Raw genomic sequence first — 22,956 nt, 5'->3', positions numbered from 1 at the left:
CCCTTTGACCTCTCTAGCATACATTGCTTAAAGCTGTAACACTCCAATACTCTACACACACAGTGGATAAGGGTGTGGTGATTCAAGAGTATCACACTGTGTCAGTATATGAAGGCATCTGTCCCTCTGTTTGCTTGTGCACACAGTGGATAAGGGTGTGGTGATACAAGAGTATCAGACTGTGTCGGTATATGAAGGCATCTGTCCCTCTGTTTGCTTGTGCACACAGTGGATAAGGGTGTGGTGATGCAAGAGTATCAGACTGTGTCAGTATATGAAGCCATCTGTCCCTCTGTTTGCTTGTGCACACAGTGGATAAGGGTGTGGTGATTCAAGAGTATCACACTGTGTCAGTATATGAAGGCATCTGTCCCTCTGTTTGCTTGTGCACACAGTGGATAAGGGTGTGGTGATCTACTTCTTCCTGTTACTCATGGCTCTAATGTACAGCCTGGGCAGGGGATGAATGCCACTGACATGCTGTTATTACAGCAGTTTAATGGTTTGAATAAGTATGTTGTTAAGGGCAGAGTTGTTTAGAAATGCTTGAAATAGTCAATTGAAATGTGATTTGAAGTCATGAAAACTGTGTGCAGTATTGCCAGATACAAGGATGTCATATTATTGAGAACATGATTATTTGAAAATATCCAGTAATCTGATTGGCTAGCAGCACATGCGTGTGTAAATATTTCAGTACAAACCTACATTCTGGTCTGGTCAATGCTTGTATACAGTGTGGATGTTTTATAAGTGTAAGTGAAGCTGAGTGTTTCAGCCTCCCAGGAAGGGTTTTGTGTTGAGAAATACAGTAAGGTAGTGTTGTGTGTTATTACCTTCTTATTTTCTCAACAGTATGAATCACAGTGGACAGGAATCAGCAGATATCTCAACAGTAAAAAGCCATGTCTGCTGCACACTGTGGAGGATAAAATTGAAGGAAACTGTGAATAATACACCCAATGTTTAATTTGTAAACTATTATTCTGTTATTATATACTGTTATTTTAACAGCTTCAGAATTGGTATGACATCAGTGAATTGAAGAGAAGAAAAACCTCTCAGATTTTCACTCTGTGAATCTGGTAACCATAAATTACATGAACAGTGCGAGAAACTAAAGCTCTGATAAACATTTGGTCAGACACCAAAATCCAAGCCAAACTGGACAAAACTGTAAAATATAAAATATATTCAGTCTTTTCACAAATTACTTTGTTTCATGCCTACAGTAGGAGAACAGAGCAGAATTATGTACCTGAATACTGCACTCTCTCCTACTGCAGACATTCAACACATGTATTCATTAAATTAGCAAAGAGCTCCCCACGTTCCCCTGCTTCCTTCCACAGCAATATGTAAGAATCTGAAACATGCTGTTAAAAACTGGAGCAATACTTCAACAGCTGCCATCTTTCAAGATACCCTGCAGGATATTGTAAACATCCGGTTCACAGACCATATAAACGAACCGAGTGCACTTGCAAACTGCATTGTGAACACTGTGTGTTCCACCCTGTACAGTTCACTGAAGATGCCTACAGTCCCAGATGATTCACAGTCTCTACTGAGTGAATTATGAGCACCCTGTACAGTTCACTGAAGATGCCTACAGTCCCTCAGGACTCACTGTCTACTGAGTGAATTATGAGCACCTTGTACAGTTCACTGAAGATGCCTACAGTCCCTCAGGACTCACAGTCTCTACTCAGTGAATTATGAGCACCCTGTACAGTTCACTGAAGATGCCTACAGTCCCTCAGGACTCACAGTCTCTACTCAGTGAATTATGAGCACCCTGTACAGTTCACTGAAGATGCCTGCAGTCCCCCAGGACTCACAGTCTCTACTCAGTGAATTATGAACACCCTGTACAGTTCACTGAAGATGCCTACAGTCCCTCAGGACTCACAGTCTCTACTCAGTGAATTATGAACACCCTGTACAGTTCACTGAAGATGCCTACAGTCCCTCAGGACTCACAGTCTCTACTCGGTGAATTATGAACACCCTGTACAGTTCACTGAAGATGCCTACAGTCCCTCAGGACTCGCAGTCTCTATTCAGTGAATTATGAGCACCCTGTACAGTTCACTGAAGATGCCTACAGTCCCTTAGGACTCGCAGTCTCTACTCAGTGAATTATGAACACCCTGTACAGTTCACTGAAGATGCCTACAGTCCCTCAGGACTCACAGTCTCTACTCAGTGAATTATGAGCACCCTGTACAGTTCACTGAAGATGCCTACAGTCCCTCAGGACTCACTGTCTCGACTGAGTGAATTATGAACACCCTGTACAGTTCACTGAAGATGCCTGCAGTCCCCCAGGACTCACAGTCTCTACTCAGTGAATTATGAGCACCATGTACAGTTCACTGAAGATGCCTACAGTCCCTCAGGACTCACAGTCTCTACTCAGTGAATTATGAGCACCCTGTACAGTTCACTGAAGATGCCTACAGTCCCTCAGGACTCACAGTCTCTACTCAGTGAATTATGAGCACCCTGTACAGTTCACTGAAGATGCCTGCAGTCCCCCAGGACTCACAGTCTCTACTCAGTGAATTATGAGCACCATGTACAGTTCACTGAAGATGCCTACAGTCCCTCAGGACTCACAGTCTCTACTCAGTGAATTATGAGCACCCTGTACAGTTCACTGAAGATGCCTGCAGTCCCCCAGGACTCACAGTCTCTACTCAGTGAATTATGAGCACCATGTACAGTTCACTGAAGATGCCTACAGTCCCTCAGGACTCACATTCTCTACTCAGTGAATTATGAGCACCCTGTACAGTTCACTGAAGATGCCTGCAGTCCCCCAGGACTCACAGTCTCTACTCAGTGAATTATGAACACCCTGTACAGTTCACTGAAGATGCCTGCAGTCCCCCAGGACTCACAGTCTCTACTCAGTGAATTATGAACACCCTGTACAGTTCACTGAAGATGCCTGCAGTCCCCTCAGGACTCACAGTCTCTACTCAGTGAATTATGAACACCCTGTACAGTTCACTGAAGATGCCTGCAGTCCCCTCAGGACTCACAGTCTCTACTCAGTGAATTATGAACACCCTGTACAGTTCACTGTAGATGCCTACAGTCCCTCAGGACTCACAGTCTCTACTCAGTGAATTATGAACACCCTGTACAGTTCACTGAAGATGCCTACAGTCCCTCAGGACTCACAGTCTCTACTCAGTGAATTATGAGCACCCTGTACAGTTCACTGAAGATGCCTACAGTCCCTCAGGACTCACAGTCTCTACTCAGTGAATTATGAGCACCCTGTACAGTTCACTGAAGATGCCTGCAGTCCCCCAGGACTCACAGTCTCTACTCAGTGAATTATGAACACCCTGTACAGTTCACTGAAGATGCCTACAGTCCCTCAGGACTCACAGTCTCTACTCAGTGAATTATGAACACCCTGTACAGTTCACTGAAGATGCCTACAGTCCCTCAGGACTCACAGTCTCTACTCAGTGAATTATGAACACCCTGTACAGTTCACTGAAGATACCTACAGTCCCTCAGGACTCGCAGTCTCTATTCAGTGAATTATGAGCACCCTGTACAGTTCACTGAAGATGCCTGCAGTCCCTCAGGACTCACAGTCTCTACTCAGTGAATTATGAACACCCTGTACAGTTCACTGAAGATGCCTACAGTCCCTCAGGACTCACAGTCTCTACTCAGTGAATTATGAGCACCCTGTACAGTTCACTGAAGATGCCTACAGTCCCTCAGGACTCACAGTCTCTACTCAGTGAATTATGAACACCCTGTACAGTTCACTGAAGATGCCTACAGTCCCTCAGGACTCACAGTCTCGACTGAGTGAATTATGAACACCCTGTACAGTTCACTGAAGATGCCTGCAGTCCCCCAGGACTCACAGTCTCTACTGAGTGAATTATGAACACCCTGTACAGTTCACTGAAGATGCCTACAGTCCCTCAGGACTCACAGTCTCGACTGAGTGAATTATGAGCACCCTGTACAGTTCACTGAAGATGGCACTCTCTGTAACTAGGGTGTGAGTTGAAAACCCTGAACTGTCCCAAATTTGCCTCAGATGCGTTTCACAGTATTTTGACATTCAAAAGCCAATGGCTTTATTTTATATAAAACACAACATATATTATTATTACTGTTATTGTTGTTATCAGCAGTAGTAGTCGTGTGCAATAGCCTACAATTCATCTGTTTATATAATGATTTGAATCGTGATGGATACAGCTCCTATATTTAAAATACTATCTAAGCAAACCGCAATCGAGATATGAGGCGCACATCAACGTGTGGCTTTATTTTATACAAAATTATTATTATTATTATTATTATTATTATTATTATTATTATTATTATTATTATTATTATTATTATTATTATTATTATCATCATTATTATTATTATTATTATTATTATTATTATTATTATATAAGTTAATACATAGTATGAAGGGTGTCTCTTATTGTATAAGAGATGTCATTTCGCGCAGTTTGGGTGAGAGGACCGTGAAGCATCTGATTTCACTTGTGTCCGACAGTGCTTAAGCCGACCTCGTTTTGGGGTGAGTTGACTGTGAACCCCCTGAACCTTCCCACAGGCCATTCATTATCTGCCAGTTATGAACCTCCACTTCTGTCATTAACACTTAATTAGATGCATGATTGTGGGGCCGGTACCACATCACACTCTCAGTTCAATCAACACTGAGAGTGATATTCCAGCCTAATTCTCCATGCAAACAAATACATTGCCAATAAGCCATTTTTCCACCATTTTTTCCCAGGGTAGTATTCCCTAATACAAACCCTAAGTCTCCTTACTTGATGGAGGATAATGTATTGGACATAACTGGAGCTCAATAGCAAGACACTTTGAGACATCCAGCTTCTGAGTTCATCCTTACTAGTAAGGTTGAAATAGCAGCGGTGTCTCCAGGTTTCATAGACACACACAGCAGTGTGTCCTCAGCATAACAGTGAAGATGTGAAGAGTCACACTGTGTTTACCAGTGATCTCACCAGTGGAATCATATATAAATACAATACTGGCTGGTTCAGTGTGTAATAGAATACTGGCTGGTTCAGTGTGTAATAGAATACTGGCTGGTTCAGTGTGTAATACAATACTGGCTGGTTCAGTGTGTAATAGAATACTGGCTGGTTCAGGGTGTAATAGAATACTGGCTGGTTCAGTGTGTAATAGAATGCTGGCTGGTTCAGTGTGTAATACAATACTGGCTGGTTCAGTGTGTAATACAATACTGGCTGGTTCAGTGTGTAATAGAATACTGGCTGGTTCAGGGTGTAATAGAATACTGGCTGGTTCAGTGTGTAATAGAATGCTGGCTGGTTCAGGGTGTAATAGAATACTGGCTGGTTCAGGGTGTAATAGAATACTGGCTGGTTCAGTGTGTAATAGAATACTGGCTGGTTCAGTGTGTAATAGAATACTGGCTGGTTCAGTGTGTAATAGAATACTGGCTGGTTCAGTGTGTGATAGAATACTGGCTGGTTCAGTGTGTAATAGAATACTGGCTGGTTCAGTGTGTGATAGAATACTGGCTGGTTCAGTGTGTAATAGAATACTGGCTGGTTCAGTGTGTATTACAATACTAGCTGGTTCAGTGTGTATTACAATACTAGCTGGTTCAGTGTGTATTACCAGGGAGTAATACCATCGAGAGGTTCTGGGCACAGTGGAGCTCGAGAGCGGAGCTCGAGATGGTATTACCTCTTCTAATACAGTGGCTCTGCTACTATCTTCTCAAGAACATTGCTACAATCCAGAAATCTGTTGAGTGGATCAGCTACTACCTTCAAGAACATTGCTACAATCCAGAAATCTATGGAGTGGATCTGCTACTACCTTCTCCCAAGAACATTAGCTAAGAATAGCAGGTTAGAAGCTGGTCTAAAATTACAATCCAAGTTGGATTTTTTGACTAAAGGCTTAACCAAAGCAGTTTTGAAGGCAGCTGAACATTCAGATAAGAACCATCCTGATGAATGTGATCCCTGATATTAATAATCTGTTAGTGACACACAGCTTTAACTAAGAGATCTTTATCATTGTTGTTTTCCAGGGAAATGAAGATGAGATTCCTGGGGAGGACCTGTCTCATTGTCTTGAGTTTGCTACAAGCTGTTTCTACACAAGGTGAGAGGGACTGTAGAAATGAAACCAATCCATTGAGATGCTCCCTCTTATTTCCAGGGCCCTGTATATAGCTGTCTGCATCAATGTATGAGCTCACAGAACTTGGCTAGTAGCTCTCAACTATTTATAATATTCTAATATTTCTACTGTTTTGAGAAATGGCCTATTTGTTTGCAATTGCTTTACCTCGTCTTTTCTTTCTCAGATGCATGGACTGTCGTTGGCTCTGATCAGCCTGTCATTGCTGAGCCTGGTGATGATGTCATCCTGCCCTGTCACATTTCACCCAGACTCAGTGCTGTGGACATGGAAGTGAGGTGGTACAGGGATGCATTTGAAAAACAAGTCCATTTATATCGTTTCCAAAAGAATCTTCTAGGAGCACAGGACAGAGCTTACCAGGACCGCACTGCTCTCTCTCCCTCTGCACTGCAGAGAGGCGATATCTCTCTGCATCTGAGAAACCTCCGGCCCTCTGATAGAGGCGTCTATACCTGCTTTGCTGATGATGGAAGTCAGTATGAAGAAGGACAGACTGAAGTGATAGTCGCAGGTCAGTAATGTTTGATACACAAGTTGAACTCACTACTAATGTGTTACCAGCTCTTGTCTCTTCATTACAAAACTACCCACGACTGTAATATAAATAATCTAGACTTTCAGAATGCAGAAAAAGTGATGTCCATGACATATACCAACAGTCTGTACAGAACAGTATAGAATACGAATTACCAAGTTACAAAGATGTTAGTGTGACATGCTGTCAGGAATCTGAACAGAAACACAGACTCTCCCTACACCCTCACAATCTGATATTCTCAATAACCTTCACTTAATAATGTAAATCCAGTTGTCCCGTGTTATACCGCCCCCTTTATAACATCATCCTCGCATACCACCAGCTATTCTCTCTGAACAAATGTCACCAATATAAAAACAGTGATATTTGTACCCGTTATATCACACCCCGCTGTCCGCCACCCGCCAGCTTCTCAAGCCAAGCAAAAATAATTATAAGCATTGTAGTTTCCCTCCTTGTAGCGCCAGCAAAATAATCATGGCCAATTAAAACAACTAAGTTATGCAGTTAACCTTTAGCTCGCTTTCTTAATTTGTTGTTAAGTGAACGTTCATACCAATGTCATCAACACTCCCGCTCCCAAAGCAAAACAGAAAGTACAACATGGCGAGTCGACCCTACATTTAACACCAGAGCAATAGAAACAAATCTGCATGTCTGCGTCTGAAAATAAGAAAGCAAGTCAGCAAGACATCGCAAATGTTTTCTCACCTAAGTGAGGCACATACTGTTAATCGAAGGACAATTAGAGACATTGTAATGGATAAAAACAAATGGCTTACCTTGATGGAACGGGTCGATTTGTTTAACCTGATAAAGGCTTGACGCAGTCTAAAACAAGTGACTATTATAAACCACAGTAAATGTTAAAAAACAAAGTCCTGGAAGGGGTTTGTTTGTTTACGTGCACGTTTTGCACAAATGAAGGCTGACTTGAACTAAAGCATCGGTTTAGAAAACAACAGAATTTTTTTTTTTTTTTTACTTTTCATTTAAAAAAAGTGTTTGCCTGCACATATTCAATGTTTTTTTTACATGTTCAATGTTTTTTTTAACTGCTTAAAAAAGAATGCTGCTGAGCGTAAATTGCTTTGTGAAATAGATGACATTGTTCAATAGGGGGGATAGTATTCAGCAGGGTTACAGTCGTGCTACAAACACTGAAGTTCAAATGACCAGTACAGTAAAAAAAAAAAAAAAAACATACGCTTTTTTGTTTTTATGGAATTGTTGTTTGGGTGATTTGACACTTTATTTTTCTTTTAAGTATAAACTGTTCCTCAAAAGTAACCGTGTATGTTTCATACAGATGGGAAAAGATGATAAAACACCACTTACAACGTAGACCTACTGTTGTGTTAAGAACTAGTATTGTAGTTTTAAAAAAGATTAATGTTTTATTAAAACGGCCTGGAGATACTGTAATTGCATAACTAAAAAAATAAAATAATTTTTTTTTTGCTGACCCTCACTATAACGCCACCCTCACTTATTGCCCATTTCTACCCATGGCTCTTACCTGGCGGTATAAAGAGGGCTGACTGTACCAAGTTTCACGCCAATCGATTGAGCAGTTCTCTGGATATATACAGCAATCTGTGAAGTGTGACGTGCATACAGTACATACGACCGCCTCCCCTAGAGCCCCTTCACAGGGCATAATATAATACAGGGGAGCTGGGATACTCGCAGGACTGGATATGTCAGCACTGACACAGTAACTCATAATATAATACAGGGGAGCTGGGATCCTCACAGGACTGGATATGTCAGCACTGACACAGTAACTCATAATATAATACAGGGGAGCTGGGATCCTCACAGGACTGGATATGTCAGCACTGACACAGTAACTCATAATATAATACAGGGGAGCTGGGATCCTCACAGGACTGGATATGTCAGCACTGACACAGTAACTCATAATATAATACAGGGGAGCTGGGATCCTCACAGGACTGGATATGTCAGCACTGACACAGTAACTCATAATATAATACAGGGGAGCTGGGATCCTCACAGGACTGGATATGTCAGCACTGACACAGTAACTCATAATATAATACAGGGGAGCTGGGATCCTCACAGGACTGGATATGTCAGCACTGACACAGTAACTCATAATATAATACAGGGGAGCTGGGATCCTCACAGGACTGGATATGTCAGCACTGACACAGTAACTCATAATATAATACAGGGGGGCTGGGATACTCACAGGACTGGATATGTCAGCACTGACACAGTAACTCATAATATAATACAGGGGAGCTGGGATCCTCACAGGACTGGATATGTCAGCACTGACACAGGAACTCATAATATAATACAGGGGGGCTGGGATACTCACAGGACTGGATATGTCAGCACTGACACAGTAACTCATAATATAATGCAGGGGAGCTGGGATCCTCACAGGACTGGATATGTCAGCACTGACACAGTAACTCATAATATAATACAGGGGAGCTGGGATCCTCACAGGACTGGATATGTCAGCACTGACACAGTAACTCATAATATAATACAGGGGAGCTGGGATCCTCACAGGACTGGATATGTCAGCACTGACACAGTAGTTTAGTCTATAATAAAGAGAGCAGATAGACACACTGGTTGGTGTGTCTATCTGCGTGTGTCTCACTGTCTCTATTCCCTGACAGCTCTGGGGACCCAGCCCTCAATCTCTATGGACTCTACACAAGGAGAGCAGACCCGGCTGGTGTGCAGATCAGAGGGGTGGGACCCTGAACCTGAAGTGATCTGGAGAGACAGGGATGGAAACGATGTGACATCACTGTCCAACACAACACTGCTGAGAGTCAGTCAGGGGCTCCGCAGTGTCAGCAGCTACATCAAAATCAAACAGCAGTCCAACGTGTTCTCCTGTCTGGTTAGAAGTAAAATACCAAGACCAGACTGGGAATCCAAACTCCACATATCCAGTGAGTATCACATGTTTGTGGATTGAGCCTGACTCACACTGACCATAGATTACAGTCATCATGATGGGGCATCAACATCTGAATCAAACACATGAACTAGTGGGCCAGTCAATATCTGAATCAAACACATGAACTAGCGGGCCAGTCAATATCTGAATCAAACACATGAACTAGTGGGCCAGTCAATATCTGAATCAAACACATGAACTAGCAGACCAGTCAATATCTGAATCAAACACATGAACTAGTGGACCAGTCCGTATCTGAATCAAACACATGAACTAGTGGGCCAGTCAATATCTGAATCAAACACATGAACTAGTGGGCCAGTCAATATCTGAATCAAACACATGAACTAATAGACCAGTCAATATCTGACTCAAACACATGACCTAGTGGATCAGTCAATATCTGAATCAAACACATGAACTAGTGGACCAGTCAATATCTGAATCAAACACATGAACTAGCGGGCCAGTCAATATCTGAATCAAACACATGAACTCGTGGATCAGTCAATATCTGAATCAAACACATGAACTAGTGGACCAGTCAATATCTGAATCAAACACATGAACTAGCGGGCCAGTCAATATCTGAATCAAACACATGAACTCGTGGATCAGTCAATATCTGTATCAAACACATGAACTACTAGACCAGTCAATATCTGAATCAAACACATGAACTAATAGACCAGTCAATATCTGACTCAAACACATGACCTAGTGGATCAGTCAATATCTGAATCAAACACATGAACTAGTGGACCAGTCAATATCTGAATCAAACACATGAACTAGCGGGCCAGTCAATATCTGAATCAAACACATGAACTCGTGGATCAGTCAATATCTGAATCAAACACATTAACTAGTGGACCAGTCAATATCTGAATCAAACACATGAACTAGCGGGCCAGTCAATATCTGAATCAAACACATGAACTCGTGGATCAGTCAATATCTGTATCAAACACATGAACTAGTGGACCAGTCAATATCTGAATCAAACACATGAACTAGCGGGCCAGTCAATATCTGAATCAAACACATGAACTAGCGGGCCAGTCAATATCTGAATCAAACACATGAACTCGTGGACCAGTCAATATCTGAATCAAACACATGAACTAGCGGGCCAGTCAATATCTGTATCAAACACATGAACTACTAGACCAGCCAATATCTGAATCAACAAACACATTTGGGGGTGGTTATGAGCAGTCCTCCATTTTGACTGTCTGCAGTGTTGGGAGGGGTGTGTGGAATGCTTACTATGAGGGAGTGTGGTCAGTGTTGGGCGGGGTGTGTGGAATGCTTACTATGAGGGGGTGTGGTCAGTGTTGGGCGGGGTGTGTGGAATGCTCACTATGAGGGGGTGTGGCTCAGTGTTGGGAGGGGTGTGTGGAATGCTCACTATGAGGGGGTGTGGTTCAGTGTTGGGAGGGGTGTGTGGAATGCTTACTATGAGGGGGTGTTGTCAGTGTTGGGAGGGGTGTGTGGAATGCTCACTATGAGGGGTGTGGTCAGTGTTGGGAGGGGTGTGTGGAATGCTCACTATGAGGGGTGTGGTTCAGTGTTGGGAGGGGTGTGTGGAATGCTCACTATGAGGGGTGTGGTCAGTGTTGGGAGGGGTGTGTGTGTTCCAGTGTGTTGAGCTGCTGTGTTGTTTTCCAGGTGATTTTTTCCCAGGAGTCTCTGGGTGGATGGTGGCTTTCTTCTTGACTTTAGCTCTCAGTATTGGAGCCATTCCTCTGCTGGTGATCCAATGGAGAAGAATGGATGGTATGAACTTTATCATTATCATGAGGCATTTCATATAGCTCTGTGCATTTTAAACATGTCAAACAGGTTTACAATAATATGGACTGTTCTGTTTTTCTTCTAGCCATGGAGAGAAAGCTTGAGCCTATGGGTAAGTAAAGCACTTAATGAAGAGATGCTGAAAACCCATTCCAGGTTTCTGCAGCAGTATCTTAAACTACCACACCCATAAATAAAGACATCCTTGGACCAGAAATCCAGCTAATTACAAATAATTTATAAATTATAATATATGTTCTGCAAGTTTAACAACACATGCATTGTCTCTCTATACTAAAATGAATCTTCCTCTGGTTTTAAGGATCGTATTTGGGAATTGCTTAGAACCTCCTGGCAATGCCTCTCCTGCAGTCCACATTAACACATTGATAGCTGTCTTATTGATTGTATTCTTGGATCTCTGTGCTGCTGATTCAGTTTGAGCCGCACATGTTGTTATTGTGTGTTGGTACATTGCAATTGTTTTAATACATTGCAATTGTTATTTTATTGTTTCCAGGACCCTCTTGTAAATGAGACCTGGTTAAATGAATTAATAAATTAAATCTCCTGGTTAAATAAATGAATCTATTCAAATTTAAATATTAAAAAAGTTGGGAGTTTTTTTGGACAGCAAAGACTTAGGAATATAAATATTTCCTTATGGAGGGATGTTGAAAATTGTAGCAATTTTAGTTTGTATGTTTCATATACTTCGCAGATAGCAGATTCATTTTCACATGGACATCCTGTTCATTTAAATGGTTGTGCTTTTCATACTGCATTTTAATCTGTCTGATTCATTTTAATCTGTACTGGAGCTGAAATAACCACACACTGTTCTGGCTGATTCATTTTAATCTGTACTGGAGCTGAAATAGCCACACACTGTTCTGTCTGATTCATTTGAATCTGTACTGGAGCTGAAATAGCCACACACTGTTCTGTCTGATTCATTTTATTAAGTACTGGAGCTGAAATAACCACACATTCTTCTGTCTGATTCATTTTAATCTGTACTGGAGCTGAAATAACCACACACTATTCTGTCTGATTCATTTTAATCTGCACTGGAGCTGAAATAACCACACACTGTTCTGTCTGATTCATTTTTTTTAGCTGCTCAGCGCCTTCGTGAGGAACTTGGTATGAACTGTTTTCATAACTTTATTTGTAGAATTACTGTAAATGTTTCTATCTATTTATTATCTAGTTATCTACTCATGCTGTCTGTCTGTCGCTGTGTCTGTCGGGAGTGCTTGCAATGTGTGTGCAGAGTGCGGAGCTCAGAGTGGGTGAGGGGTTCTCCTCTGCGTGTGCAGAGTGCAGAGCTCAGAGTGAGTGACGGGTTCTCCTCTGCGTGTGCAGAGTGCGGAGCTCAGACTGAGTGAGGGGTTCTCCTCTGCGTGTGTGGAGCTCAGAGTGAGTGAGGGGTTCTCCTCTGCGTGTGCAGAGTGTGGAGCTCAGAGTGAGTGAGGGGTTCTCCTCTGCGTGTGCAGAGTGCGGAGCTCAGAGTGAGTGAGGGGTTCTCCTCTGTGGGTGCAGAGTGTGGAGCTCAGACTGAGCGAGGGGTTCTCCTCTGCGTGTGTGGAGCTCAGAGTGAGTGAGTGGTTCTCCTCTGCGTGTGCAGAGTGCGGAGCTCAGAGTGAGCGAGGGGTTCTCCTCTGCGTGTGCAGAGTGCGGAGCTCAGAGTGAGTGAGGGGTTCTCATCTGCGTGTGCAGAGTGCAGAGCTCAGAGTGAGCGAGGGGTTCTCCTCTGCGTGTGCAGAGTGCGGAGCTCAGAGTGAGTGAGGGGTTCTCATCTGCGTGTGCAGAGTGCAGAGCTCAGAGTGAGCGAGGGGTTATCCTCTGCGTGTGCAGAGTGCGGAGCTCAGAGTGAGTGAGGGGTTCTCCTCTGCGTGTGCAGAGTGTGGAGCTCAGAGTGAGTGAGGGGTTCTCCTCTGTGTGTGCGGAGCTCAGAGTGAGTGAGGGGTTCTCCTCTGCGTGTGCAGAGTGCGGAGCTCAGAGTGAGTGAGTGGTTCTCCTCTGTGTGTGCAGAGTGCGGAGCTCAGAGTGAGTGAGGGGTTCTCCTCTGCATGTGCGGAGCTCAGAGTGAGAGGCGTTCTCTGCGTGTGCAGAGTGCGGAGCTCAGAGTGAATGAGGGGTTCTACACTGCGTGTGCAGAGTGCGGAGCTCAGAGTGAGTGAGGGGTTCTCTTCTGTGTGTGCAGAGTGCGGAGCTCAGAGTGAGTGAGGGGTTCTCCTCTGCGTGTGCGGAGCTCAGAGTGAGTGAGGGGTTCTCCTCTGCGTGTGCAGAGTGTGGAGCTCAGAGTGAGTGAGGGGTTCTCCTCTGCGTGTGCGGAGCTCAGAGTGAGTGAGGGGTTCTCCTCTGCGTGTGCAGAGTGTGGAGCTCAGAGTGAGTGAGGGGTTCTCCTCTGTGTGTGTGGAGCTCAGAGTGAGTGAGGGGTTCTCCTCTGTGTGTGCAGAGTGTGGAGCTCAGAGTGAGTGAGGGGTTCTCCTCTGCGTGTGCAGAGTGCAGAGCTCAGAGTGAGTGAGGGGTTCTACACTGCGTGTGCAGAGTGCGGAGCTCAGAGTGAGTGAGTGGTTCTCCTCTGCGTGTGCAGAGTGCGGAGCTCAGAGTGAGTGAGTGGTTCTCCTCTGCGTGTGCAGAGTGCAGAGCTCAGAGTGAGTGAGGGGTTGTCCTCTGCGTGTGCAGAGTGTGGAGCTCAGAGTGAGCGAGGGGTTCTCCTCTGCGTGTGCATAGTGCAGAGCTCAGAGTGAGTGAGGGGTTCTCCTCTGCGTGTACAGAGTGCAGAGCTCAGAGTGAGTGAGGGGTTATCCTCTGCTTGTGCATAGTGCGGAGCTCAGAGTGAGTGAGGGGTTATCCTTTGCGTGTGCGGAGTGCGGAGCTAAGAGTGAGTGAGGGGTTCTCCTCTGCGTGTGCAGAGTGTGGAGCTCAGAGTGAGTGAGGGGTTCTCCTCTGCGTGTGCGGAGCTCAGAGTGAGTGAGAGGTTCTCCTCTGTGTGTGCAGAATGCGGAGCTCAGAGTGAGTGAGGGGTTCTCCTCTGCGTGTGCAGAGTGTGGAGCTCAGAGTGAGTGAGGGGCTCTCCTCTGCGTGTGCGGAGCTCAGAGTGAGTGAGGGGTTCTCCTCTGTGTGTGCAGAGTGTGGAGCTCAGAGTGAGTGAGGGGTTCTCCTCTGCGTGTGCAGAGTGCAGAGCTCAGAGTGAGTGAGGGGTTCTCCTCTGCGTGTACAGAGTGCAGAGCTCAGAGTGAGTGAGGGGTTATCCTCTGCTTGTGCATAGTGCGGAGCTCAGAGTGAGTGAGGGGTTATCCTTTGCGTGTGCGGAGTGCGGAGCTAAGAGTGAGTGAGGGGTTCTCCTCTGCGTGTGCAGAGTGTGGAGCTCAGAGTGAGTGAGGGGTTCTCCTCTGCGTGTGCGGAGCTCAGAGTGAGTGAGAGGTTCTCCTCTGTGTGTGCAGAATGCGGAGCTCAGAGTGAGTGAGGGGTTCTCCTCTGCGTCTGCAGAGTGTTGAGCTCAGTGAGTGAGGGGTTCTCCTCTGTGTGTGCGGAGCTCAGAGTGAGTGAGGGGTTCTCCTCTGCGTGTGCAGAGTGCGGAGCTCAGAGTGAGTGAGGGGTTCTCCACTGCGTGTGTAGAGTGCGGAGCTCAGAGTGAGCGAGGGGTTCTCCTCTGCATGTGCAGAGTGCGGAGCTCAGAGTGAGTGAGGGGTTCTCCTCTGCGTCTGCAGAGTGCGGAGCTCAGAGTGAGTGAGGGGTTCTCCTCTGTGTGTGCGGAGCTCAGAGTGAGTGAAGGGTTCTCCTCTGCGTGTGCAGAGTGCGGAGCTCAGAGTGAGGGAGGGGTTCTCCTCTGTGTGTGCAGAGTGCGGAGCTCAGAGTGAGTGAGGGGTTCTCCTCTGTGTGTGCAGAGTGTGGAGCTCAGAGTGAGTGAGGGGTTCTCCTCTGCGTGCGCAGAGTGCGGAGCTCAGAGTGAGTGAGGGGTTCTCCTCTGCGTGTGCAGAGTGCGGAGCTCAGAGTGAGTGAGGGGTTCTCCTCTGCGTGTGCAGAGTGCGGAGCTCAGAGTGAGTGAGGGGTTCTCTGCGTGTGCAGAGTGCGTAGCTCGAAGTGAGTGAGGGGTTCTCCTCTGCGTGTGCAGAGTGCAGAGTTCAGAGTGAGTGAGGGGTTCTCCTCTGCGTGTGCAGAGTGCGGAGCTCAGAGTGAGTGAGGGGTTCTCCTCTGCGTGTGCAGAGTGCGGAGCTCAGAGTGAGTGAGGGGTTCTCCTCTGCGTGTGCAGAGTGCGGAGCTCAGAGTGAGTGAGGGTTTCTCTGCGTGTGCAGAGTGCGGAGCTCAGAGTGAGTGAGGGGTTCTCCTCTGCTTGTGCAGAGTGCGGAGCTCAGAGTAAGTGAGGGGTTCTCTGCGTGTGCAGAGTGCGGAGCTCAGAGTGAGTGAGGGGTTCTCCTCTGTGTGTGCAGAGTGTGGAGCTCAGAGTGAGTGAGGGGTTCTCCTCTGCGTGTGCAGAGTGCGGAGCTCAGAGTGAGTGAGGGGTTCTCCACTGCGTGTGCAGAGTGCGGAGCTCAGAGTAAGTGAGGGGTTCTCCTCTGCGTGTGCAGAGTGCGGAGCTCAGAGTGAGTGAGGGGTTCTCCTCTGCGTGTGCAGAGTGCGGAGCTCAGAGTGAGTGAGGGGTTCTCCTCTGCGTGTGCAGAGTGCGGAGCTCAGAGTGAGTGAGTGGTTCTCCTCTGTGTGTGCAGAGTGCGGAGCTCAGAGTGAGTGAGGGGTTCTCCTCTGCATGTGCGGAGCTCAGAGTGAGAGGCGTTCTCTGCGTGTGCAGAGTGCGGAGCTCAGAGTGAGCGAGGGGTTCTCCTCTGCGTGTGCAGAGTGCGGAGCTCAGAGTGAGTGAGGGGTTCTCATCTGCGTGTGCAGAGTGTGGAGCTCAGTGAGTGAGGGGTTCTCCTCTGTGTGTGCGGAGCTCAGAGTGAGTGAGGGGTTATCCTCTGCGTGTGCAGAGTGCGGAGCTCAGAGTGAATGAGGGGTTCTACACTGCGTGTGCAGAGTGCGGAGCTCAGAGTGAGTGAGGGGTTCTCTTCTGTGTGTGCAGAGTGCGGAGCTCAGAGTGAGTGAGGGGTTCTCCTCTGCGTGTGCGGAGCTCATAGTGAGTGAGGGGTTCTCCTCTGCGTGTGCAGAGTGTGGAGCTCAGAGTGAGTGAGGGGTTCTCCTCTGCGTGTGCGGAGCTCAGAGTGAGTGAGGGGTTCTCCTCTGCGTGTGCAGAGTGTGGAGCTCAGAGTGAGTGAGGGGTTCTCCTCTGTGTGTGTGGAGCTCAGAGTGAGTGAGGGGTTCTCCTCTGTGTGTGCAGAGTGTGGAGCTCAGAGTGAGTGAGGGGTTCTCCTCTGCGTGTGCAGAGTGCAGAGCTCAGAGTGAGTGAGGGGTTCTACACTGCGTGTGCAGAGTGCGGAGCTCAGAGTGAGTGAGGGGTTCTCCTCTGCGTGTGCAGAGTGCGGAGCTCAGAGTGAGTGAGTGGTTCTCCTCTGCGTGTGCAGAGTTCAGAGCTCAGAGTGAGTGAGGGGTTGTCCTCTGCGTGTGCAGAGTGTGGAGCTCAGAGTGAGCGAGGGGTTCTCCTCTGCGTGTGCATAGTGCAGAGCTCAGAGTGAGTGAGGGGTTCTCCTCTGCGTGTACAGAGTGCAGAGCTCAGAGTGAGTGAGGGGTTATCCTCTGCTTGTGCATAGTGCGGAGCTCAGAGTGAGTGAGGGGTTATCCTTTGCGTGTGCGGAGTGCGGAGCTAAGAGTGAGTGAGGGGTTCTCCTCTGCGTGTGCAGAGTGTGGAGCTCAGAGTGAGTGAGGGGTTCTCCTCTGCGTGTGCGGAGCTCAGAGTGAGTGAGAGGTTCTCCTCTGTGTGTGCAGAATGCGGAGCTCAGAGTGAGTGAGGGGTACTCCTCTGCGTGTGCAGAGTGTGGAGCTCAGAGTGAGTGAGGGGTTCTCCTCTGTGTGTGCAGAGTGTGGAGCTCAGAGTGAGTGAGGGGCTCTCCTCTGCGTGTGCGGAGCTCAGAGTGAGTGAGGGGTTCTCCTCTGTGTGTGCAGAGTGTGGAGCTCAGAGTGAGTGAGGGGTTCTCCTCTGCGTGTGCAGAGTGCAGAGCTCAGAGTGAGTGAGGGGTTCTCCTCTGCGTGTACAGAGTGCAGAGCTCAGAGTGAGTGAGGGGTTATCCTCTGCTTGTGCATAGTGCGGAGCTCAGAGTGAGTGAGGGGTTATCCTTTGCGTGTGCGGAGTGCGGAGCTAAGAGTGAGTGAGGGGTTCTCCTCTGCGTGTGCAGAGTGTGGAGCTCAGAGTGAGTGAGGGGTTCTCCTCTGCGTGTGCGGAGCTCAGAGTGAGTGAGAGGTTCTCCTCTGTGTGTGCAGAATGCGGAGCTCAGAGTGAGTGAGGGGTTCTCCTCTGCGTCTGCAGAGTGTTGAGCTCAGTGAGTGAGGGGTTCTCCTCTGTGTGTGCGGAGCTCAGAGTGAGTGAGGGGTTCTCCTCTGCGTGTGCAGAGTGCGGAGCTCAGAGTGAGTGAGGGTTCTCCACTGCGTGTGTAGAGTGCGGAGCTCAGAGTGAGCGAGGGGTTCTCCTCTGCATGTGCAGAGTGCGGAGCTCAGAGTGAGTGAGGGGTTCTCCTCTGCGTCTGCAGAGTGTGGAGCTCAGTGAGTGAGGGGTTCTCCTCTGTGTGTGCGGAGCTCAGAGTGAGTGAAGGGTTCTCCTCTGCGTGTGCAGAGTGCGGAGCTCAGAGTGAGGGAGGTGTTCTCCTCTGTGTGTGCAGAGTGCGGAGCTCAGAGTGAGTGAGGGGTTCTCCTCTGTGTGTGCAGAGTGTGGAGCTCAGAGTGAGTGAGGGGTTCTCCTCTGCGTGCGCAGAGTGCGGAGCTCAGAGTGAGTGAGGGGTTCTCCTCTGCGTGTGCAGAGTGCGGAGCTCAGAGTGAGTGAGGGGTTCTCCTCTGCGTGTGCAGAGTGCGGAGCTCAGAGTGAGTGAGGGGTTCTCTGCGTGTGCAGAGTGCGTAGCTCGAAGTGAGTGAGGGGTTCTCCTCTGCGTGTGCAGAGTGCAGAGTTCAGAGTGAGTGAGGGGTTCTCCTCTGCGTGTGCAGAGTGCGGAGCTCAGAGTGAGTGAGGGGTTCTCCTCTGCGTGTGCAGAGTGCGGAGCTCAGAGTGAGTGAGGGGTTCTCCTCTGCGTGTGCAGAGTGCGGAGCTCAGAGTGAGTGAGGGTTTCTCTGCGTGTGCAGAGTGCGGAGCTCAGAGTGAGTGAGGGGTTCTCCTCTGCTTGTGCAGAGTGCGGAGCTCAGAGTAAGTGAGGGGTTCTCTGCGTGTGCAGAGTGCGGAGCTCAGAGTGAGTGAGGGGTTCTCCTCTGTGTGTGCAGAGTGTGGAGCTCAGAGTGAGTGAGGGGTTCTCCTCTGCGTGTGCAGAGTGCGGAGCTCAGAGTGAGTGAGGGGTTCTCCACTGCGTGTGCAGAGTGCGGAGCTCAGAGTAAGTGAGGGGTTCTCCTCTGCGTGTGCAGAGTGCGGAGCTCAGAGTGAGTGAGGGGTTCTCCTCTGCGTGTGCAGAGTGCGGAGCTCAGAGTGAGTGAGGGGTTCTCCTCTGCGTGTGCAGAGTGCGGAGCTCAGAGTGAGTGAGGGGTTCTCCTCTGCATGTGCAGAGTGCGGAGCTCAGAGTGAGTGAGGGTTTCTCTGCGTGTGCAGAGTGCGGAGTTCAGAGTGAGTGAGGGGTTCTCCTCTGCGTGTGCAGAGTGCGGAGCTCAGAGTAAGTGAGGGGTTCTCTGCGTGTGCAGAGTGCGGAGCTCAGAGTGAGTGAGGGGTTCTCCTCTGTGTGTGCAGAGTGTGGAGCTCAGAGTGAGTGAGGGGTTCTCCTCTGCGTGTGCAGAGTGCGGAGCTCAGAGTGAGTGAGGGGTTCTCCTCTGCGTGCGCAGAGTGCGGAGCTCAGAGTGAGTGAGGGGTTCTCCTCTGCGTGTGCAGAGTGCGGAGCTCAGAGTGAGTGAGGGGTTCTCCTCTGCGTGTGCAGAGTGCGGAGCTCAGAGTGAGTGAGGGGTTCTCTGCGTGTGCAGAGTGCGGAGCTCGAAGTGAGTAAGGGGTTCTCCTCTGCGTGTGCAGAGTGCAGAGTTCAGAGTGAGTGAGGGGTTCTCCACTGCGTGTGCAGAGTGCGGAGCTCAGAGTAAGTGAGGGGTTCTCCTCTGCGTGTGCAGAGTGCGGAGCTCAGAGTGAGTGAGGGGTTCTCCTCTGCGTGTGCAGAGTGCGGAGCTCAGAGTGAGTGAGGGGTTCTCCTCTGCGTGTGCAGAGTGCGGAGCTCAGAGTGAGTGAGGGGTTCTCCTCTGCGTGTGCAGAGTGCGGAGCTCAGAGTGAGTGAGGGTTTCTCTGCGTGTGCAGAGTGCGGAGCTCAGAGTGAGTGAGGGGTTCTCCTCTGCGTGTGCAGAGTGCGGAGCTCAGAGTAAGTGAGGGGTTCTCTGCGTGTGCAGAGTGCGGAGCTCAGAGTGAGTGAGGGGTTCTCCTCTGTGTGTGCAGAGTGTGGAGCTCAGAGTGAGTGAGGGGTTCTCCTCTGCGTGTGCAGAGTGCGGAGCTCAGAGTGAGTGAGGGGTTCTCCTCTGCGTGTGCAGAGTGCGGAGCTCAGAGTGAGTGAGGGTTTCTCTACGTGTGCAGAGTGCGGAGCTCAGAGTGAGTGAGGGGTTCTCCTCTGCATGTGCAGTGCGGAGCTCAGAGTGAGTGAGGGGTTCTCCACTGCGTGTGCAGAGTGCGGAGCTCAGAGTGAGTGAGGGGTTCTCCTCTGTGTGTGCAGAGTGTGGAGCTCAGAGTGAGTGAGGGGTTCTCCTCTGCGTGCGCAGAGTGCGGAGCTCAGAGTGAGTGAGGGGTTCTCCTCTGCGTGTGCAGAGTGCGGAGCTCAGAGTGAGTGAGGGGTTCTCTGCTTGTGCAGAGTGCGGAGCTCGGAGTGAGTGAGGGGTTCTCCTCTGCGTGTGCAGAGTGCGGAGCTCAGAGTGAGTGAGGGGTTCTCCACTGCGTGTGGAGAGTGCGGAGCTCAGAGTGAGTGAGGGGTTCTCCTCTGCGTGTGCAGAGTGCGGAGCTCAGAGTGAGTGAGGGGTTCTCCTCTGCGTGTGCAGAGTGCGGAGCTCAGAGTGAGTGAGGGGTTCTCCTCTGCGTGTGCAGAGTGCGGAGCTCAGAGTGAGTGAGGGGTTCTCCTCTGCGTGTGCAGAGTGCGGAGCTCAGAGTGAGTGAGGGGTTCTCTGCGTGTGCAGAGTGCGGAGCTCAGAGTGAGTGAGGGGTTCTCCTCTGCGTGTGCAGAGTGCAGAGCTCGGAGTGAGTGAGGGGTTCTCCTCTGCGTGTGCAGAGTGCGGAGCTCAGAGTGACTGAGGGGTTCTCCACTGCGTGTGGAGAGTGCGGAGCTCAGAGTGAGTGAGGGGTTCTCCTCTGCGTGTGCAGAGTGCGGAGCTCAGAGTAAGTGAGGGGTTCTCCTCTGCGTGTGCAGAGTGCGGAGCTCAGAGTGAGTGAGGGGTTCTCTGCGTGTGCAGAGTGCGGAGCTCAGAGTGAGTGAGGGGTTCTCCTCTGCGTGTGCAGAGTGCGGAGCTCAGAGTGAGTGAGGGGTTCTCCTCTGCCTGTGCAGAGTGCGAAGCTCAGAGTTACTGAGGGGTTCTCTGCGTGTGCAGACTGCGGAGCTCAGAGTGAGTGAGGGGTTCTCTGCGTGTGCAGACTGCGGAGCTAAGAGTGAGTGAGGGGTTCTCCTCTGCGTGTGCAGAGCTCAGAGTGAGTGAGGGGTTATCCTCTGCTTGTGCATAGTGCGGAGCTCAGAGTGAGTGAGGGGTTCTCCTCTGCGTGTGCAGAGTGCGGAGCTCAGAGTGAGTGAGGGGTTCTCCTCTGCGTGTGCAGAGTGCGGAGCTCAGAGTGAGTGAGGGTTTCTCTGCGTGTGCAGAGTGCGGAGCTCAGAGTGAGTGAGGGGTTCTCCTCTGCGTGTGCAGAGTGCGGAGCTCAGAGTAAGTGAGGGGTTCTCTGCGTGTGCAGAGTGCGGAGCTCAGAGTGAGTGAGGGGTTCTCCTCTGTGTGTGCAGAGTGTGGAGCTCAGAGTGAGTGAGGGGTTCTCCTCTGCGTGTGCAGAGTGCGGAGCTCAGAGTGAGTGAGGGGTTCTCCTCTGCGTGTGCAGAGTGCGGAGCTCAGAGTGAGTGAGGGTTTCTCTACGTGTGCAGAGTGCGGAGCTCAGAGTGAGTGAGGGGTTCTCCTCTGCGTGTGCAGTGCGGAGCTCAGAGTGAGTGAGGGGTTCTCCACTGCTTGTGCAGAGTGCGGAGCTCAGAGTGAGTGAGGGGTTCTCCTCTGTGTGTGCAGAGTGTGGAGCTCAGAGTGAGTGAGGGGTTCTCCTCTGCGTGCGCAGAGTGCGGAGCTCAGAGTGAGTGAGGGGTTCTCCTCTGCGTGTGCAGAGTGCGGAGCTCAGAGTGAGTGAGGGGTTCTCCTCTGCGTGTGCAGAGTGCGGAGCTCAGAGTGAGTGAGGGGTTCTCTGCTTGTGCAGAGTGCGGAGCTCGGAGTGAGTGAGGGGTTCTCCTCTGCGTGTGGAGAGTGCGGAGCTCAGAGTGAGTGAGGGGTTCTCCTCTGCGTGTGCAGAGTGCGGAGCTCAGAGTGAGTGAGGGGTTCTCCTCTGCGTGTGCAGTGCGGAGCTCAGAGTGAGTGAGGGGTTCTCCTCTGCGTGTGCAGAGTGCGGAGCTCAGAGTGAGTGAGGGGTTCTCTGCTTGTGCAGAGTGCGGAGCTCAGAGTGAGTGAGGGGTTCTCTGCGTGTGCAGACTGCGGAGCTAAGAGTGAGTGAGGGGTTCTCCTCTGCGTGTGCAGAGCTCAGAGTGAGTGAGGGGTTATCCTCTGCTTGTGCATAGTGCGGAGCTCAGAGTGAGTGAGGGGTTCTCCTCTGCGTGTGCAGAGTGCGGAGCTCAGAGTGAGTGAGGGGTTCTCCTCTGCGTGTGCAGAGTGCGGAGCTCAGAGTGAGTGAGGGTTTCTCTGCGTGTGCAGAGTGCGGAGCTCAGAGTGAGTGAGGGGTTCTCCTCTGCGTGTGCAGAGTGCGGAGCTCAGAGTAAGTGAGGGGTTCTCTGCGTGTGCAGAGTGCGGAGCTCAGAGTGAGTGAGGGGTTCTCCTCTGTGTGTGCAGAGTGTGGAGCTCAGAGTGAGTGAGGGGTTCTCCTCTGCGTGTGCAGAGTGCGGAGCTCAGAGTGAGTGAGGGGTTCTCCTCTGCGTGTGCAGAGTGCGGAGCTCAGAGTGAGTGAGGGTTTCTCTACGTGTGCAGAGTGCGGAGCTCAGAGTGAGTGAGGGGTTCTCCTCTGCGTGTGCAGTGCGGAGCTCAGAGTGAGTGAGGGGTTCTCCACTGCTTGTGCAGAGTGCGGAGCTCAGAGTGAGTGAGGGGTTCTCCTCTGTGTGTGCAGAGTGTGGAGCTCAGAGTGAGTGAGGGGTTCTCCTCTGCGTGCGCAGAGTGCGGAGCTCAGAGTGAGTGAGGGGTTCTCCTCTGCGTGTGCAGAGTGCGG

General features: G+C 49.5%; 1 protein-coding gene across 4 annotated transcripts in view; it reads left to right on the top strand.

The window, feature by feature from the left end:
* The window catches only part of LOC117407795 (butyrophilin subfamily 1 member A1-like), a 345,211-nt gene that overhangs the window by 232,885 nt on the left and 89,370 nt on the right, over nucleotides 1-22,956 (top strand). For 2 of the 4 annotated variants that reach the window (XM_059011810.1, XM_059011809.1), the window contains exons 2-7: nucleotides 6,101-6,174; nucleotides 6,380-6,727; nucleotides 9,418-9,699; nucleotides 11,379-11,486; nucleotides 11,590-11,616; nucleotides 12,624-12,650. The exons of the other annotated variants lie outside the window; for them this stretch is intronic. In XM_059011810.1, coding sequence (XP_058867793.1) covers nucleotides 6,105-6,174; nucleotides 6,380-6,727; nucleotides 9,418-9,699; nucleotides 11,379-11,486; nucleotides 11,590-11,616; nucleotides 12,624-12,650 — 862 coding nt within the window. In that variant the 5' untranslated portion in view covers nucleotides 6,101-6,104. The remainder of the gene's footprint in view (nucleotides 1-6,100; nucleotides 6,175-6,379; nucleotides 6,728-9,417; nucleotides 9,700-11,378; nucleotides 11,487-11,589; nucleotides 11,617-12,623; nucleotides 12,651-22,956) is intronic. 4 annotated transcript variants of the gene reach the window in all.

The sequence above is a fragment of the Acipenser ruthenus genome, chromosome 43, assembly GCF_902713425.1.
Source record: "Acipenser ruthenus chromosome 43, fAciRut3.2 maternal haplotype, whole genome shotgun sequence".
Lineage (NCBI taxonomy): Eukaryota > Metazoa > Chordata > Actinopteri > Acipenseriformes > Acipenseridae > Acipenser > Acipenser ruthenus.
This window is presented reverse-complemented; position numbering and strand designations above follow the sequence as displayed.